Source organism: Ambystoma mexicanum, chromosome 13 (assembly GCF_040938575.1).
Source record: "Ambystoma mexicanum isolate Mex_15411 chromosome 13, UKY_AmexF1_1, whole genome shotgun sequence".
NCBI lineage: Eukaryota > Metazoa > Chordata > Amphibia > Caudata > Ambystomatidae > Ambystoma > Ambystoma mexicanum.
The window spans coordinates 621,386,295-621,399,746 of NC_090938.1; the positions used below are offsets into that span (position 1 = coordinate 621,386,295).

The 13,452-nt window shown below is 44.8% G+C and overlaps 1 protein-coding gene across 2 annotated transcripts in view; it reads left to right on the plus strand.

The window, feature by feature from the left end:
- Window positions 1-13,452, plus strand: part of LOC138521570 (keratin, type I cytoskeletal 19-like) — a 58,703-nt gene that overhangs the window by 12,725 nt on the left and 32,526 nt on the right. Inside the window, exon 3 of one of the 2 annotated variants that reach the window (XM_069634513.1) lies at window positions 10,593-10,675. The exons of the other annotated variant lie outside the window; for it this stretch is intronic. Coding sequence (XP_069490614.1) covers window positions 10,593-10,675 — 83 coding nt within the window. The remainder of the gene's footprint in view (window positions 1-10,592; window positions 10,676-13,452) is intronic. 2 annotated transcript variants of the gene reach the window in all.

Genomic DNA, 13,452 nt, shown 5'->3' on the forward strand with positions numbered 1-13,452 from the left:
CTAAAGAAACAAATGACAGAGTAAAGAATCAAATGAGCTTTTAAATACAAAGAAGAAGATTATTCGTACACAAATTGCTGCAGAAAACCATCCATTCAATAATTGTACAGATGCTGAAACGCAAGGTAAACTAAGCCCCTGATTCACAGACGTTTTCCAAGGGGGTTTTGCCATTATAAAACGCTTTTGTGAATGGCCCTAAGTCATCATAGAAGTTGGCTATACGTGGTGAGCAGAACACAGGTGAAGCAGCCATTATATAGAAACTGGACATCTGTATCATGAATTTAGTAAGCTAGGACCCATGAAGCGGGAAGGGAAAACTGTGTTGCAGCAAGAATAAGCAGATTCGTAGAGTTGCAAGTCGAGGTTGTCTGGCCTGGAGTCAAGACTGAAGCAGCCAAGGTCCGCTATCTATTCTGGAAATGAGGGAACGTGCGGAGGATGAATAATTCCATGTTAAGGTGAAAGAAAGAACACCAAGAGTGCCAAGTTTAATACATTAAGAGCATTTAAAACCTGCAAAATTGACCAAATCGTGGTCTCCTGTCACGTAAGCCAAGGATGAAAATAGAGTTCGAACTTGGAGTCCTAAGACACGATAGTGAGTGCCCTCACTCCTGAGCATTCTCAAAGAGAAGGATACTTTGCAAGGCCAAGTACAAAGAAAATCTTCATGGCAGAAGGCATGGGTGATGAGAGATGTTGGGCTAATTGGGTGGGGAGGAAGTGTCATGCCCCATCTCCTTGCACCTGGGTCTGGGCTTATGTGCTGCTAAGTGAACCGAATGTTCCAGACATGGCACAAGTGTGGCAACCAATTATGGTAGTCCATATAACGAAGGACCTTATTGTTTGAAGACCAATGAGAAACGGTGTATCTAATGTTTCTGAAGATTACATGTTTTAGAGGTAGGCATTTGTTGTCCACCTGATAGAGGGTCGCCAATCACAATCCTAGTTCCTATAGAAAGTATACTTAGATATTCCCCTCAGCCAATCTCGACCCTTGATAGGTTTTTCATTATTGCCACGTAGTGTGATGTTATTTCTGATGTATTTTTGATATAAATACTATGTTTTGTGTAAAGATCGCTGAGAGAAAAACTGAGTGTACGTCCGCTGATTTCATTGTAACTCCCTGTTTTAGATAATTGTTAATAAAACTGTACTTTGCACCTTCCTGAGTCGGTTCAGTTGTTTGGACTCAGAGTTATTCTATATGATCCCAGCCATTACATGCATGTTCCTAAATGGCCCTAAGATCACCTTGGATTCTTCCCATAACACAAAGATCTTCATTGCTCTGTAAATTACCTCCCAGGAGTCCTATCGCAGCAACACGGTGTGACACTTGTTTAGGGTCTGGGATTGATGGTTGTGCAAAGGAAAGGTGAAATTAAGTAGATCACATCCAAGTGACGTTAAGGTGCAGCTATAGGTCAAACTTGGAAGGGAATGAATTTGAAGACCATGAAAACAGAATGGCTGAAAGGCGCACAAGTACTGTATGGCCACTGAATCTATGAAGAACATACCAATGTAGAAACTGGGCAGAATGATTCTGAGCCAGGAAGAAAATATACTTCAAAAATCCTTTACAGATATAAAAATGGTGTACATTGTACATATGTGCCAAAAGTAGGCTGGCACCTCCTTAAAATGTAATACTTGCTCGGAAGCTAGACATTTCACGACTCCCACTATTACTTACACCTGCTGCTGCAGGGAAACCAGTATTAGCACCCTGGGTGGAGGAGCCAGCCAATCAGGTGGCTAGGAACGCGGGCTGACACTACCCGTGAATGCCTGCACTCTATGCCGCCTGACAGCCAGCTACCCCACCCGCCATCTCCCCCCATCGACCCTGTTTTTGTTTTTAATCCCTCCCCCCAATTTCACTTACCTGTTAGCTGCGGCGGAGCTGCTGCTGTTCCCATCCCCGCTCTGGTCGCCATGGAAATTGGAAATGGAAGAGGAGCCACACGGAGCCCCATCTTCCTATTCCATGGCGCCCATCTTGGTATAATACTTTCCATTAAAAAAAGAAACATTAGCACCCACGTAGCATGCTATACGGGTGCTAATGGCGATTTGCCCCTCAGTGGCTGGGCCCACCCTGTGGGTAACGGCCCGTCGCCCTCTTTAAAGGACCCTCGCCTGCCACCTCAGGGCATATTGCCTCATACAGCACACTCTGATAGAGCAGCATGTTAACCCGATGCTGTGTCAAAGCATGCAGATGACAAACCGCTGCTAAAAATGGCAGCGCAGTAGCAGTCACACTGCTAGTGCTCAGCTCACGCAGGCCCACCCACCTGTACCTGGTATGTTGTCACTACACTACTGGTGGGGGTCATCAGGGTTCCTGCAACCATCCCCTCCCCACATGCACCTCAAAGTTAAGAGGTCAGGCGGATTGTACCTCGGAAAGCCGTGCATCACAGCTATCAAATGGAAAGACAGCTCACTAGATTTCCCAATTCACTGTACCAGGTGCAGTGTAGGATAGTAATATGATTTCTCATCACACCTTAACTCCTACCATAGAAAACACAGTATGTTTAATGTGCACTTAAAAATCTGCCCTTTCATCTGAATATGAAAGTCTCCTATGCCCCATGTGTTTAAATCGTGAGACTTGTGTGTGGCAAGCTCAACGCGGGGTCCTCCATGATGGCAGCACGTGACAAATGTCCCCACACTGTGGGATGGCCAAACTGCGTGTGCATTCTCAACAAGCATTGGTGAACGTGATTTTAAAAAAGAGTCCTACTGATTGTTAGGGAAAAAAAACACCCGGGCGCGTCTGCTATCTCTTCCCTGGACACCAGAGAGTCCCTGCTTTAAAGCATTCCCTTTCCAGTAAATGCACCATGCACCGTGCACATGTGCACGAGCATTTTGGGCTTCCACACATGAAGAGCGTTTAAGCGAAGCAGGTGCATCGGCGACAGAGGGTACTTTATTGGTAGTTTTCATGACAACAAGGCGGGTCTGGGAGTGGAAGCAAGTAAACGAGACCTCACAGTGAGTGCCCACCTAAAAGCGAGACCACTGCACGCAGCATCAGGACCATGCACCATGCATGCACTACCGCCTCATTGCACACAGAGCGCAAAGTCTATTAAACGCATGCTTGGTTGAATGCTGAATGTATGCGAGTCTGTGCAATGCTGGATGTGCATCATGGAACCCCTGTGCTTGCGTAGTGCTGAAATGTGCAGTGCTCAATGTGTGTGCATTTATAACGGAATATGCCCATACATATCAATGCACTGAAGATGCTGTGCATTTTGCATACATAATCAGTGCTGAGAATGTGCATTTGCAGTTTCGGATAAGTATTGCTTAATGCATGTATTGCTCAATAGACATGTATGGCCCCCTACTCTCCTGTCCAGCAGTGCATATTGGAAGGTGCTAGCAGTTCAGGAGAAGGTGGCATGATGGAGGGTATTGCTAGCTCCTGGCATGACGCGCTCTGGAAGATGATGTCGTGTTCTTAGAGCCACACATATTACAGCCACAGGCTGCCTTTTAAGGTGAAACTACATATTACACTTTCACAAGCATAATCTCTTTCTGCTATTGACCCGAAGATGCTGTTGGCTAGAGTATAGCAAGCGTCCATTCATTTGTATAGCAGGTCCCTAATGTGGCCGCCCACTTCCCTCCTGGCAGTCACAGCACCACTAATAGAGGATATAGAGGAGGCTTTCAGAATAAACCCGGGAGTTCAGGTTTTTAGATCATGAAAGTGGGGGTGCTTGATGGATGTTCTGAACAGGTTTAGTTTGTTAATTGGAGGGGCACTTCAGGTCAGGGTGAGCGGCACGTTCTGACTTTACAAATAGCACATAATGATAACATAACTAGTGAAATGCACTAAGCAGTGTGGGATTTAGGATGTACAGACACCAAACCCGCACACTGAGCATCAGCTTCTACTTGAAATACTTTAATTTCAATGGAGTATCGCACCATTAACTTTTGGTTCAAATCCCCTTAAAACATTTCACGTGTGGTAGCGTGGATCTTAAGATTTCTGGGCAAAAACAGTGGCCATTCACGCTTGCGGGTGTTTGTGATTGGGGAGAGTGGGTGTAAATAATCTTGTTGGCACTGCACTCCCCTGGCAGGGGTGCTCAATCCCTCCCTTTGAGTTGTTCCGCCTCAACAGGCCTGGCAGGGTCAGGATATGCAGACACGGCATTCTTCCTTCTACACTGGGCATATTCTGTGCCGCCATTAATCGATTTGATTCATAAAATCGAATCTGCGGTAAGATACAATTCTATTATATAGAATTGTATATTACTACAGATTGAAGATGGACAGAAAGGATACCTGTGGACCAGTGGGCAACTGGAAGGTTTATCACTTGGAGAGCCAAGTGTTGATGGATGCAGGGAGGGCCCCGGCCACCCGGCCTAGTTTGCAATGGCCGAACAACATCGACAACTCTGTATTCCCCAGGGCAGGTCTCCAGGACGGTCCTGAAGCCCTGGCTCCGACAAGTGGGCAAGGTGGAGAGCCAAACATGGATGTCGGGCCTACGCGGCCTACTTTTCATTCAACGGCTTCAAACTCGGCTCTGCATTACCCAGGACAGGGCTCCAGTCCAGACGGTCCTGGAGCCCTGCTGCCCTTTCGAATGAAGGCTGGGCTGCGCACAGTAACTAACCACTGAAGAAGTCTTCTCTTCTTCAAGTTCACACACACTTACTTACTGGAGTCCTAGCTGGCAAGGCCATGCACGTGGGCTGTCTGCTGTTCTTCTTCACTGCGGTCAACCACCTCAACTCACTATCCAACACAATGTGAGAAGGTGGTATTGTAACCACACGCATGCGCCCATGACTGCACCCACACTCATGAATGTCATTGGCTGGCAAACAGCCAAAGACATTCATTAAATTCAGTTGCTATGCAATGCTTACTGTAAAAGATCAGATCCATACATTGTGCACAGATATATACTGGCGGGACCACCCTTCTAGCACCGTGCCAGTCTCCTAAATTATCTATGGGTTACGTAAAGTGCATGGAGCTGCGAGCTCCAAGCATTTTACACTGCAAAAAACGGCGTAAAATGGGACGCGCCCATCTATGAGACATGAGACACAATGCAAATTCATTGTTATTATTTTTTTTTGCACACATTTGATTTGCCAAAATGGCGCGGGCCACACTCCTCATATAAAAAATGAATGATGCAGAGGAGTGAAGACTGTTCTCTGCACATGGAAAAAAAACGAATGATGCAGAGGAGTGAACACTGTTCTCTGCATACTCTCTGGGTGGGGCGACAGCGCCCCCCGCACTAAGTAAGAGGCTGCCACTGGTCAATTAGTTCCTAAAAGCCACACGTTCTGGGGTATGCCATATTCGTACCCAGTATATGATTGGCTTAATTGGGGCCATAATATCAATTGGGCAAAAAAAAAATTCTAAGTGGATTAAAGCATTGGGAGTACCATGTGATAACGAGATAAGATTCTTTAAGAACTTGTTTTCTACAACAGGTAAACTATCTTCATACCCCTAGGGTTCAGCCCCAAAAAGGGCAGAACTAGTGGCCTCTTTCATATACAAATCCAGGCCTGGGCTTATTAGCCCCCTCCCATGTCTGTTGAAGAATGCATGGTGCCCCCCACTATATTTTTCCAGTTTGACACAGACCTTTACCAGCTGGCTCATCCAAAAACCATTCTCAAGGAATTGGATTCCGAGGTAGTCATATGACTTAACTTACTCTAAGATGTGCCCCTGACCTTGGCATTCATTTTCTGATATTTTCTAAACTTAGGCTTGAAGACTAGAGTGTTAGTTTTCTCAATATTTAGGCTCAGCCCTTACTCCCCACACTTCCTCAGGAACGCCCCAAAAGGTTACCTCAATCCCTGGTGAGAGGTGGATAGAATCACGGCGTCATCTGCAAAGAAGAGATCAGGATATTTATGTGTACCTAAGTTAGGGTCACAGGGGGTCTTTGGCTTTCAAAAGCAAGGTTTTAATGACCTCTTCTATATATATACAGAACAGCAGAGGGGCCAGGATGCACCCCTGTCTTACTCCTTTAGTCACGTCAAGCTGTGCGGTGAACTCCCTAGCTCGCCCAAAATGGAAAATGTCCTTATTGTTCTTATACGGGGATTGTATGGTTGAAATTAGGCAATGTGGCTTGTTTATTATGCATAGAACATCCCAAAGGAGGTCACAGGTAACACAGTCAGAAGCTGTCATAAGGTCCACAAAAGTAGCATATAATTCAATTTTCAAGGATGGCATATTTTTTAATATGGAGAAAGAGATGGAAGCTTTGATCTATAGTTCCCCTACCGCTCTGGAAGCCCACCTGGAGTGTACTAATTATTTCATTCTCAGTGACCCATGACTGGATATGCTTACGACCACCTTGGCAACAACTTTGGCAGTAATTAGCAGGTTGATCTTTGCCTCCTTTTTAGTTTGGACTATTAGGTGGCGCTGAATGCGCTACCTTAAAAGCTGAAACTATTGTCATAAACATGCAAGCTTCCAATTTGGCCTTTGAATGAGGGTCTGTAATGCTTTTCCAATGCGGATGACATTTGAGGAGGGATACAGAGTTGTAATCCCTCCCATTCCCTGCCCCTAGCCAATGTAATCCCTATGGCTAATCCCACCATTCCTGCTCATCTCAGAATATTTTGATTTTGTGTGAGCTCTTCCATGGAAGCAGCCATCTTGGATGACTCTCTAAAGAAGCTCTCAAACAAGATAAAACTAGTGGCCATCTTTGAATGGGAAAGATACCATGCATCTTCCAAATAAAATGATATGATTTTTAAAATAGCTAAAGTAGACATGCTCCTGTATGTTTCTATATCTGTCCCTTTGTTATTACATTAACTGTGGTAAATTCAAACATTAAATGCATCAATAACTCATCATAGCATAGAGCATATGTATGGCAAAATAACACCTTTAATTTCAATGCAAAATAAAAACAGTTTACTTGCTAATAAAAACTATAAGTCCCAGAAGGCACAAGGTAGTTAGCTAAAATGCCAGCACTGGCTGCACGTTTCACTCGTTACACGGGTTCTCTTGTCTATGATTGCCACACAGGAGACACTGTTTCAGAGTCGTTGAGGAGGAGTTCCAGTGTTCGATTTCAGTGTGTGGCCTGCATATTCTCAGTTTGGTATTGGAGTGAGGCATTAAGTCAGGGTAACTATGAAGGGGGGTAGGAGGCACCTCTCCTCATGTGGGATTCCTTGTCCTGCATGCCACAGCCAGCCGGACCCCGTGTGCCCAGCCTCCACTTTTCCCATGGCTTGTATCTTCCCGTCCCCATCCAGTTAACAGCGCTCACCCCCCACCCCACTCAGTGAGGCCTGCCCTTCCGCATTCATTGCATACTTTGAGCAGCACATCTACCCTCCTTCGTATTTGGAAAATCTTTGGCAAATCTGTGGAGACCAGTTTGGTTGACATAGCGCTTAACTTGCCTTCTGCTGCATTCCGTTACCATGCAGTACTGGTCACCTCACCATGCATAGTTAATCTATTGGGAGCTGGCTCTTGCATTAGTGTTCACCTGTCCAACCTCCCACAGCAGTCATCATTATTTTCTGGGCATCCCCTGTCGGAAATAGACTGTACCCCCCTGTATTACATAGCACCACCTGCTATCTGTGCAAAGAGAACTCTGGAAACAATCATCACAGATGAGCACTGCGGAGTCCCCTGGAAGCACGAGTTAAAAAAAAAAGTGCATAAGATCTGCTGCTACTAGGGTCAGTGGAAAAGTATAGTTTATGTTAAAATGCTTGAATGTGCTTTACAACATATTACCACTTGCGGCAATGTTACGGTTCCATGAACAATGCTTTTGAATATTCCTCAGATTTCTTTTTCGATTTGTAGGAAGGTGTACTATATGTCGGAGCGAGTGCTTGCTCTATACCGGGGTGACGCGGCGACGTTGTTTCTTGTTTTTGCTTTGCGTTGCTTTTCAGTGAATGCCAGGGTGTGGGCATCTGCTGCCTTCTTGCCTCCATCATTGTGCGAAAGTACATCAAACGGCTGTGAATGCCCAGTGAAAATAGGCAATGCTGGGTGGGGGGGTTGTGACTGGATTTGCCCATGGATTGCAATACTAGTGTGGTACACTGACATTAAACGGTTATGCAAATGATGGACTTCCTTTGTTGTCCACCGCTAAGAAAGACGGGTGAATCCTTCTACACCCCCAAACTGTAATGTGGGCTTTATAATCATGTGGAAGCTTCAAGAGGATGGGGGAAATCTGAGAACGGCGTGGCATGGTTCTTTTCCATCGCATTGCTTGGCGTGCGCCCTCCCTGCCCCTTACCTAGTTCTGCGGCTCCCTCTGTTGCTTCTGTCCCCCACCCCTTCCTTTCTTCTTCTCTTCACACGGTTTGTGGGTTTTTTTCAATTTTGAACCTGCTACCATCAATGGCAGTTAATACCACTACGGAAGTGCAAGCCAGTGCCTTTCCAATGCCTACACAAAAGCCCAAACCATTGGCATTGCCAATGCTTGTTTAGATAAAGCCACCATTTCAGGCACAATGTACATGCCGACACAAGCAGTGTAACCTTTCCAAAGTACCAGGGCCCAGGTTAATGGTTCATCGTTAAAGATGTCAATTGGTACCTTATTGGGACCTGCCATCTTGTCTGCTTTCTGCGATTTAATGGAAATGGCGACATCTTCAATTCTGAATGAAAGCCCTCTCTCTGCTGCCAAGAGCATTGTGTACGCCTCCTCTAGAGCCTCCGGGTCGTGGCCCAGACCATGCAGTTTGAAAAAGTGGTTTTGCCAATCCTCTGCGGTTATACTGCTCTGTATATCAACATCCGCTCTAACCTCAGTGCCTGACACAAGTTTCCAAAGGGTAAAGCTATCCCCACTGTCGAGAGCGGATGCTGAACACTCCCATTTGGACTTAAGGTAAGTCTCTTTGTTATCTTTAGTATTTTCTTATACTGTGATCGTCTTGTGTGCAATAGTTTTTTTTTATATACGGATAGTCCAAAAACTATGTAAGCAAAACAGTTGACTAAGACCTTAAGTGGAGGACAGGCCTGATTATAGTCGATTATAACCATGTGTACTACAAAATCAATATTTATTTCTATACAAAATTCATGAATGACAATGGTAATATCAAAACTAAACAAACATCTTCATTTACAAACACATTTTGCAAATATTGACCCAGACTCCGTTCAACCTATTTGATCAGGCGTACCCTTTTGTAACTACATTCATACTTCCCAGTCAATGCAAAACCTCTAATCAGGCTTTGTTGATTAAAGGATTAAAAACAACAGGACTATTTGCCAATTCTTAAACACCCTGTGTTTCTAATGGCGTGTCTCTCTTACTAAACAACAAAAACACTCAAGAAAATAGGTCCTTTCTCCACAATTTCGCATGGGATAAGGAATCAGGTAAGGTTAATTGTGTATGAATTTGTACAAACCCCCATACTCTCCACTTTCCTTGGGAGGATCTCCCAGCACTGCTTTTGTATAGGGTTATGATAAAATAGCACCTTGTTGTTACCAAATTGTGTTAGTGGCCAGCATTTGAAAATGGCAGGTCCTTCAGTAAAGTATGAGCCAGGCGGCAACATTTCCCCAAAAATATTCTGTTTCTGCAATACGCATGCACAGGATCAAATCAAACAAATCGAGCCCTTGCATTTAAGCATCTCCTTCACTCGAGAAGACCGGAAATGCAACTGAGCTTCAAAAAATGAGGGCACTGGACCTTTAAAAGAGCTAATGGAGTCGCAGAGACACAGCATGTTGAGTATAACACTGGGCTTACATGGAATTGTGCCCCCCTTCTACATCAAAGGGCATGACTTCAGGCCAATAGAAAGAGGGTCGGGGCCAGCAAACCTATCACAAACCTACAACATCCCAGCCTTCCTCTATGTATAGCTGTACAATTCAGTTAAATTAACATATAGGGTGTCTGCCTAGCATGAGTCAGAAGGCACAGTAATATCACACTTTTCTGAACGGTGCCAGAGAGGAGGGATTTTGCAAGTAACCCATTTCTGTACCTCTCTCCATTCATAATTGTCCTCAAACTCAGTTGTTGAAGTAAATGCAATATCATATTCAATGTCTACTGACAATGTTGGGATCTCTCCAGACAAGCAAATTGGGCCAAGATGCAAGCTCGAGTGAGGCAAAGCACACTTGGCAGCACCGGCACCGAGTACACGGGTGCTCCAGGGCCCAGGAACCCCCGGGGAAAGCCATCTGAGCTTTGTTTGCTTTTAATGGGACTTCCTGAAAATCTGTCCACCAGCAAATGCAACCCCCCACCCCATAACCCCCCTGGGAAAATCAAAATTCAACTCTCTTGCTTGGAGACCACTCCTTATAATCAGGCACATGCGGGAACTTGGGGTGGAAGTGCTCGGTTTAAGGATGGTGAGGCCACAACCTGCTGTGACAGTTCTCTAATGTCGTCCTGCTTCCCAGGCTTGGCCTCCATGCCCAGGCCTCCAAACACATGCATTCATGACTGTCACAACCCTTCCCTTACGTTACAGATTCACGCTGCCACATTGGAGAACCATGGGCTGACGCTACAGATGGACAATGCTCAGCTGGCCTTGGAGGACTTTAAGTTGAAGTAAGTGCCCTCCACGCCGCCATGTTAGATGCACACAATGAGTGAAAACTTACCACACGTGAGAGAGTGCACCGCGGTGGCTTCCCCGCGTACATTCTATCTCAGGTCTATCAACTTTTGTTCCCACTTCTGATAAAAGTACTAGGTGCTTTGAAGACACGTACCCATTGCAGCATGTTATAAAATGCTGATATTAAATACACAAGTTGAAAGAAGACTGGAATTAAAGTTTGCCCATAATTCATCAGAAACTGTTTAAATAAGGGATCAATGTGATCACTGCGACCAATTAACTGCGACTGCTGAAAATGTCGACTCTTGCAGTACCCTTTTTACCCCTTATATATGCGGGGGGAGACGCGCGGATGGCCCCACTATGTCCAACATAACATACTTACTGTACCAATCCCCCACATATATATGGGGTGAAATGGGTACTGCGACAATCGACATTTTCGGCAGGCGCAGTTAATTGGTTGCAGTAATGTTATAATGCCTGAAGAAGTCAAAGGAAAATAGATGAGGCTATAAATGATTCAAAAGCACTGCCAGTGTAGTTGTGTGTCATGATGTATTGGAACGAGTGCCATTGGCCGAATCTTGCCCTTCTATTTAACCACATGGGGCCTCACCACGAGATTGGCGGGCCCGGTAATTCCCATTCTCGGGACCCGCACCCGCACCCGGTACATCCCCCATAGGGCTCAATGGGAATGGGGAGGATGCTAACAACAGGCCCATTAATGACGGGCCGTTGTTAGCATCCTGGTCTGCTAGCGGGTCCCACTAAGGACGTCTGGTCTGGCCAGGCGTCCATTAGCGGGACCCACTGCAGACCTCGTAATATGGCAGCCCGGAATGAACAGTGCCGGTACCTTACCGGCACCGTTCATTCCGCGGCCGCCTTCCTTTTATAGAGGCCCATGGTCTTGAAAAAATAGACGGTAACAAGCAATCTAATTTATTTTTTCATTGAAACTTCTGGTCTACTTTCCTGCATTTAACTCTGTTTCCATTACCTTTCCAAAAAAAGATTAAGAGGTGTATGGGAAACAGAAATATTTGTTTAACATAAAGTTCCCTTAAAGTCAAATTGAGGAAGAGTTGAGAATTTGCAAAAGTAAACTTTTAAACTTTTCATAACTTCTATTTGTGATTTATCTTTCAATTTCTGAAAGCCGTGCAAGAATTTTTGTGGCTGAAAGCAGAGGATTTGGTGATCGGAGCCATTCACTTGTAGCATTTTAAGCTCATAACGTAAAAAACAGAATTAGACATTTTGAAGTGTTTTGCAAAATCTCAGGAATGGCAATAAAAATTATTCAGCATTTCGCTGCTCAGTTACTACTGAAATCAGTTATACTCAGGGTAGGGAACGGGCCTTAACAGGACAGAGCTGCGCTGCAGCAATGCTTGTCTTCCCAGGGTGCTGCTTCGTCCCAAACCCCCCAGACTAGCCTAGGAAACTCCAAGCAAGAGCTTTTCCCGAACCGAGCTCTCATCCACAACTAGCTCTTCATGGGGCTCAGGCAAGTGAGAATGTTCAGTGCATAAGCTCTGTGCAGAACATCCAAAGCCTCACATCCTGGTGAGCAGCTCTTTATCTTGGTATATATGTCTTGCAACATTTAGACTTTATGCCTTTTTATTGTGAGGGTGAGTGTTGTGACAAATGACCATTAACCCACTCAGCTCACCACAAGCAGTAAGAACATCAAGGGAGGCGGTCCTAATAAATCTTGCACTAGTTGCATAATCCGCAACAGTCTTAAATTGGTCTCTTGCACATTATTTGCGTTTCATGGGCATGTGCCTCAGGATGTGAAATTGAGGGGATCTGGGAAGCATTTTGCTTCTTCTTGTAGCCTAGAACAGCCTGGTTAGCTTGACACCAACAGCTACCACAAGCTACCATTTGCTCCCCATGGCCACTGAAGCTGAGCTAACACACCTATGTGAATTTAACTCTGCTTGTTTGGGTCAAACTATAAGTAAGCATTAGGATACATCTTTACAAAATGTAAAACATAAGGGGACATACATAATGGAGCAAATGATAGGTTTCCATTTTATGCAGAAGTTAGATTTGAGGAACGTTGTGCACTAACTCCTCGTTCCCACGTGGTAGCTCCCAGTCACTGGTTAATGCTGGATACTCAGGAGCTGCTTTTAGCTCCTGCTTATCCAACCTGAATTTTGTAAACCTGTGTCTTATGTTCTTTTTGGGAAACATTTTGATGAGCTTGAAGAACAGTCTCCCCCCATATCACGATGAAATCAGTGGTTCTGTTTACCTACCTAAACAGGACAAGAGTTGTGATGATACCAGGAAGGTGATGGCAGGGACGTCATTTCACCAAAATGCCAGGGGTAGCGGAAATAACATCACATGACCCTTGACCTTTGATAACATCACAGGAAGTGATGTCATTTGACCCCACCCGAACTGATATCACTCGAAGCGATGGAACACGACCATTCACCCCTTGATAAAACAGGAAGTGGCATCACATAGCATTGTTCCTAAGTACACTATGAAAAATATGGTTATGATATCACTATAATGTGATATACATTTCATACAAGAATTGATCACCATATGTATCATTAAGATCAGTGTGCATAGGCCCATTTTACCAAATTACTGTGAATGCAAGCAGACGTCCATGGCCAATTGATAATGATGTGCTATTATATAGCACTTACGCTTAAGCACTTTATATAGAACAAAGATACATACAATATCACCCAACCAGTGTTGGTACTCATTTATTCGC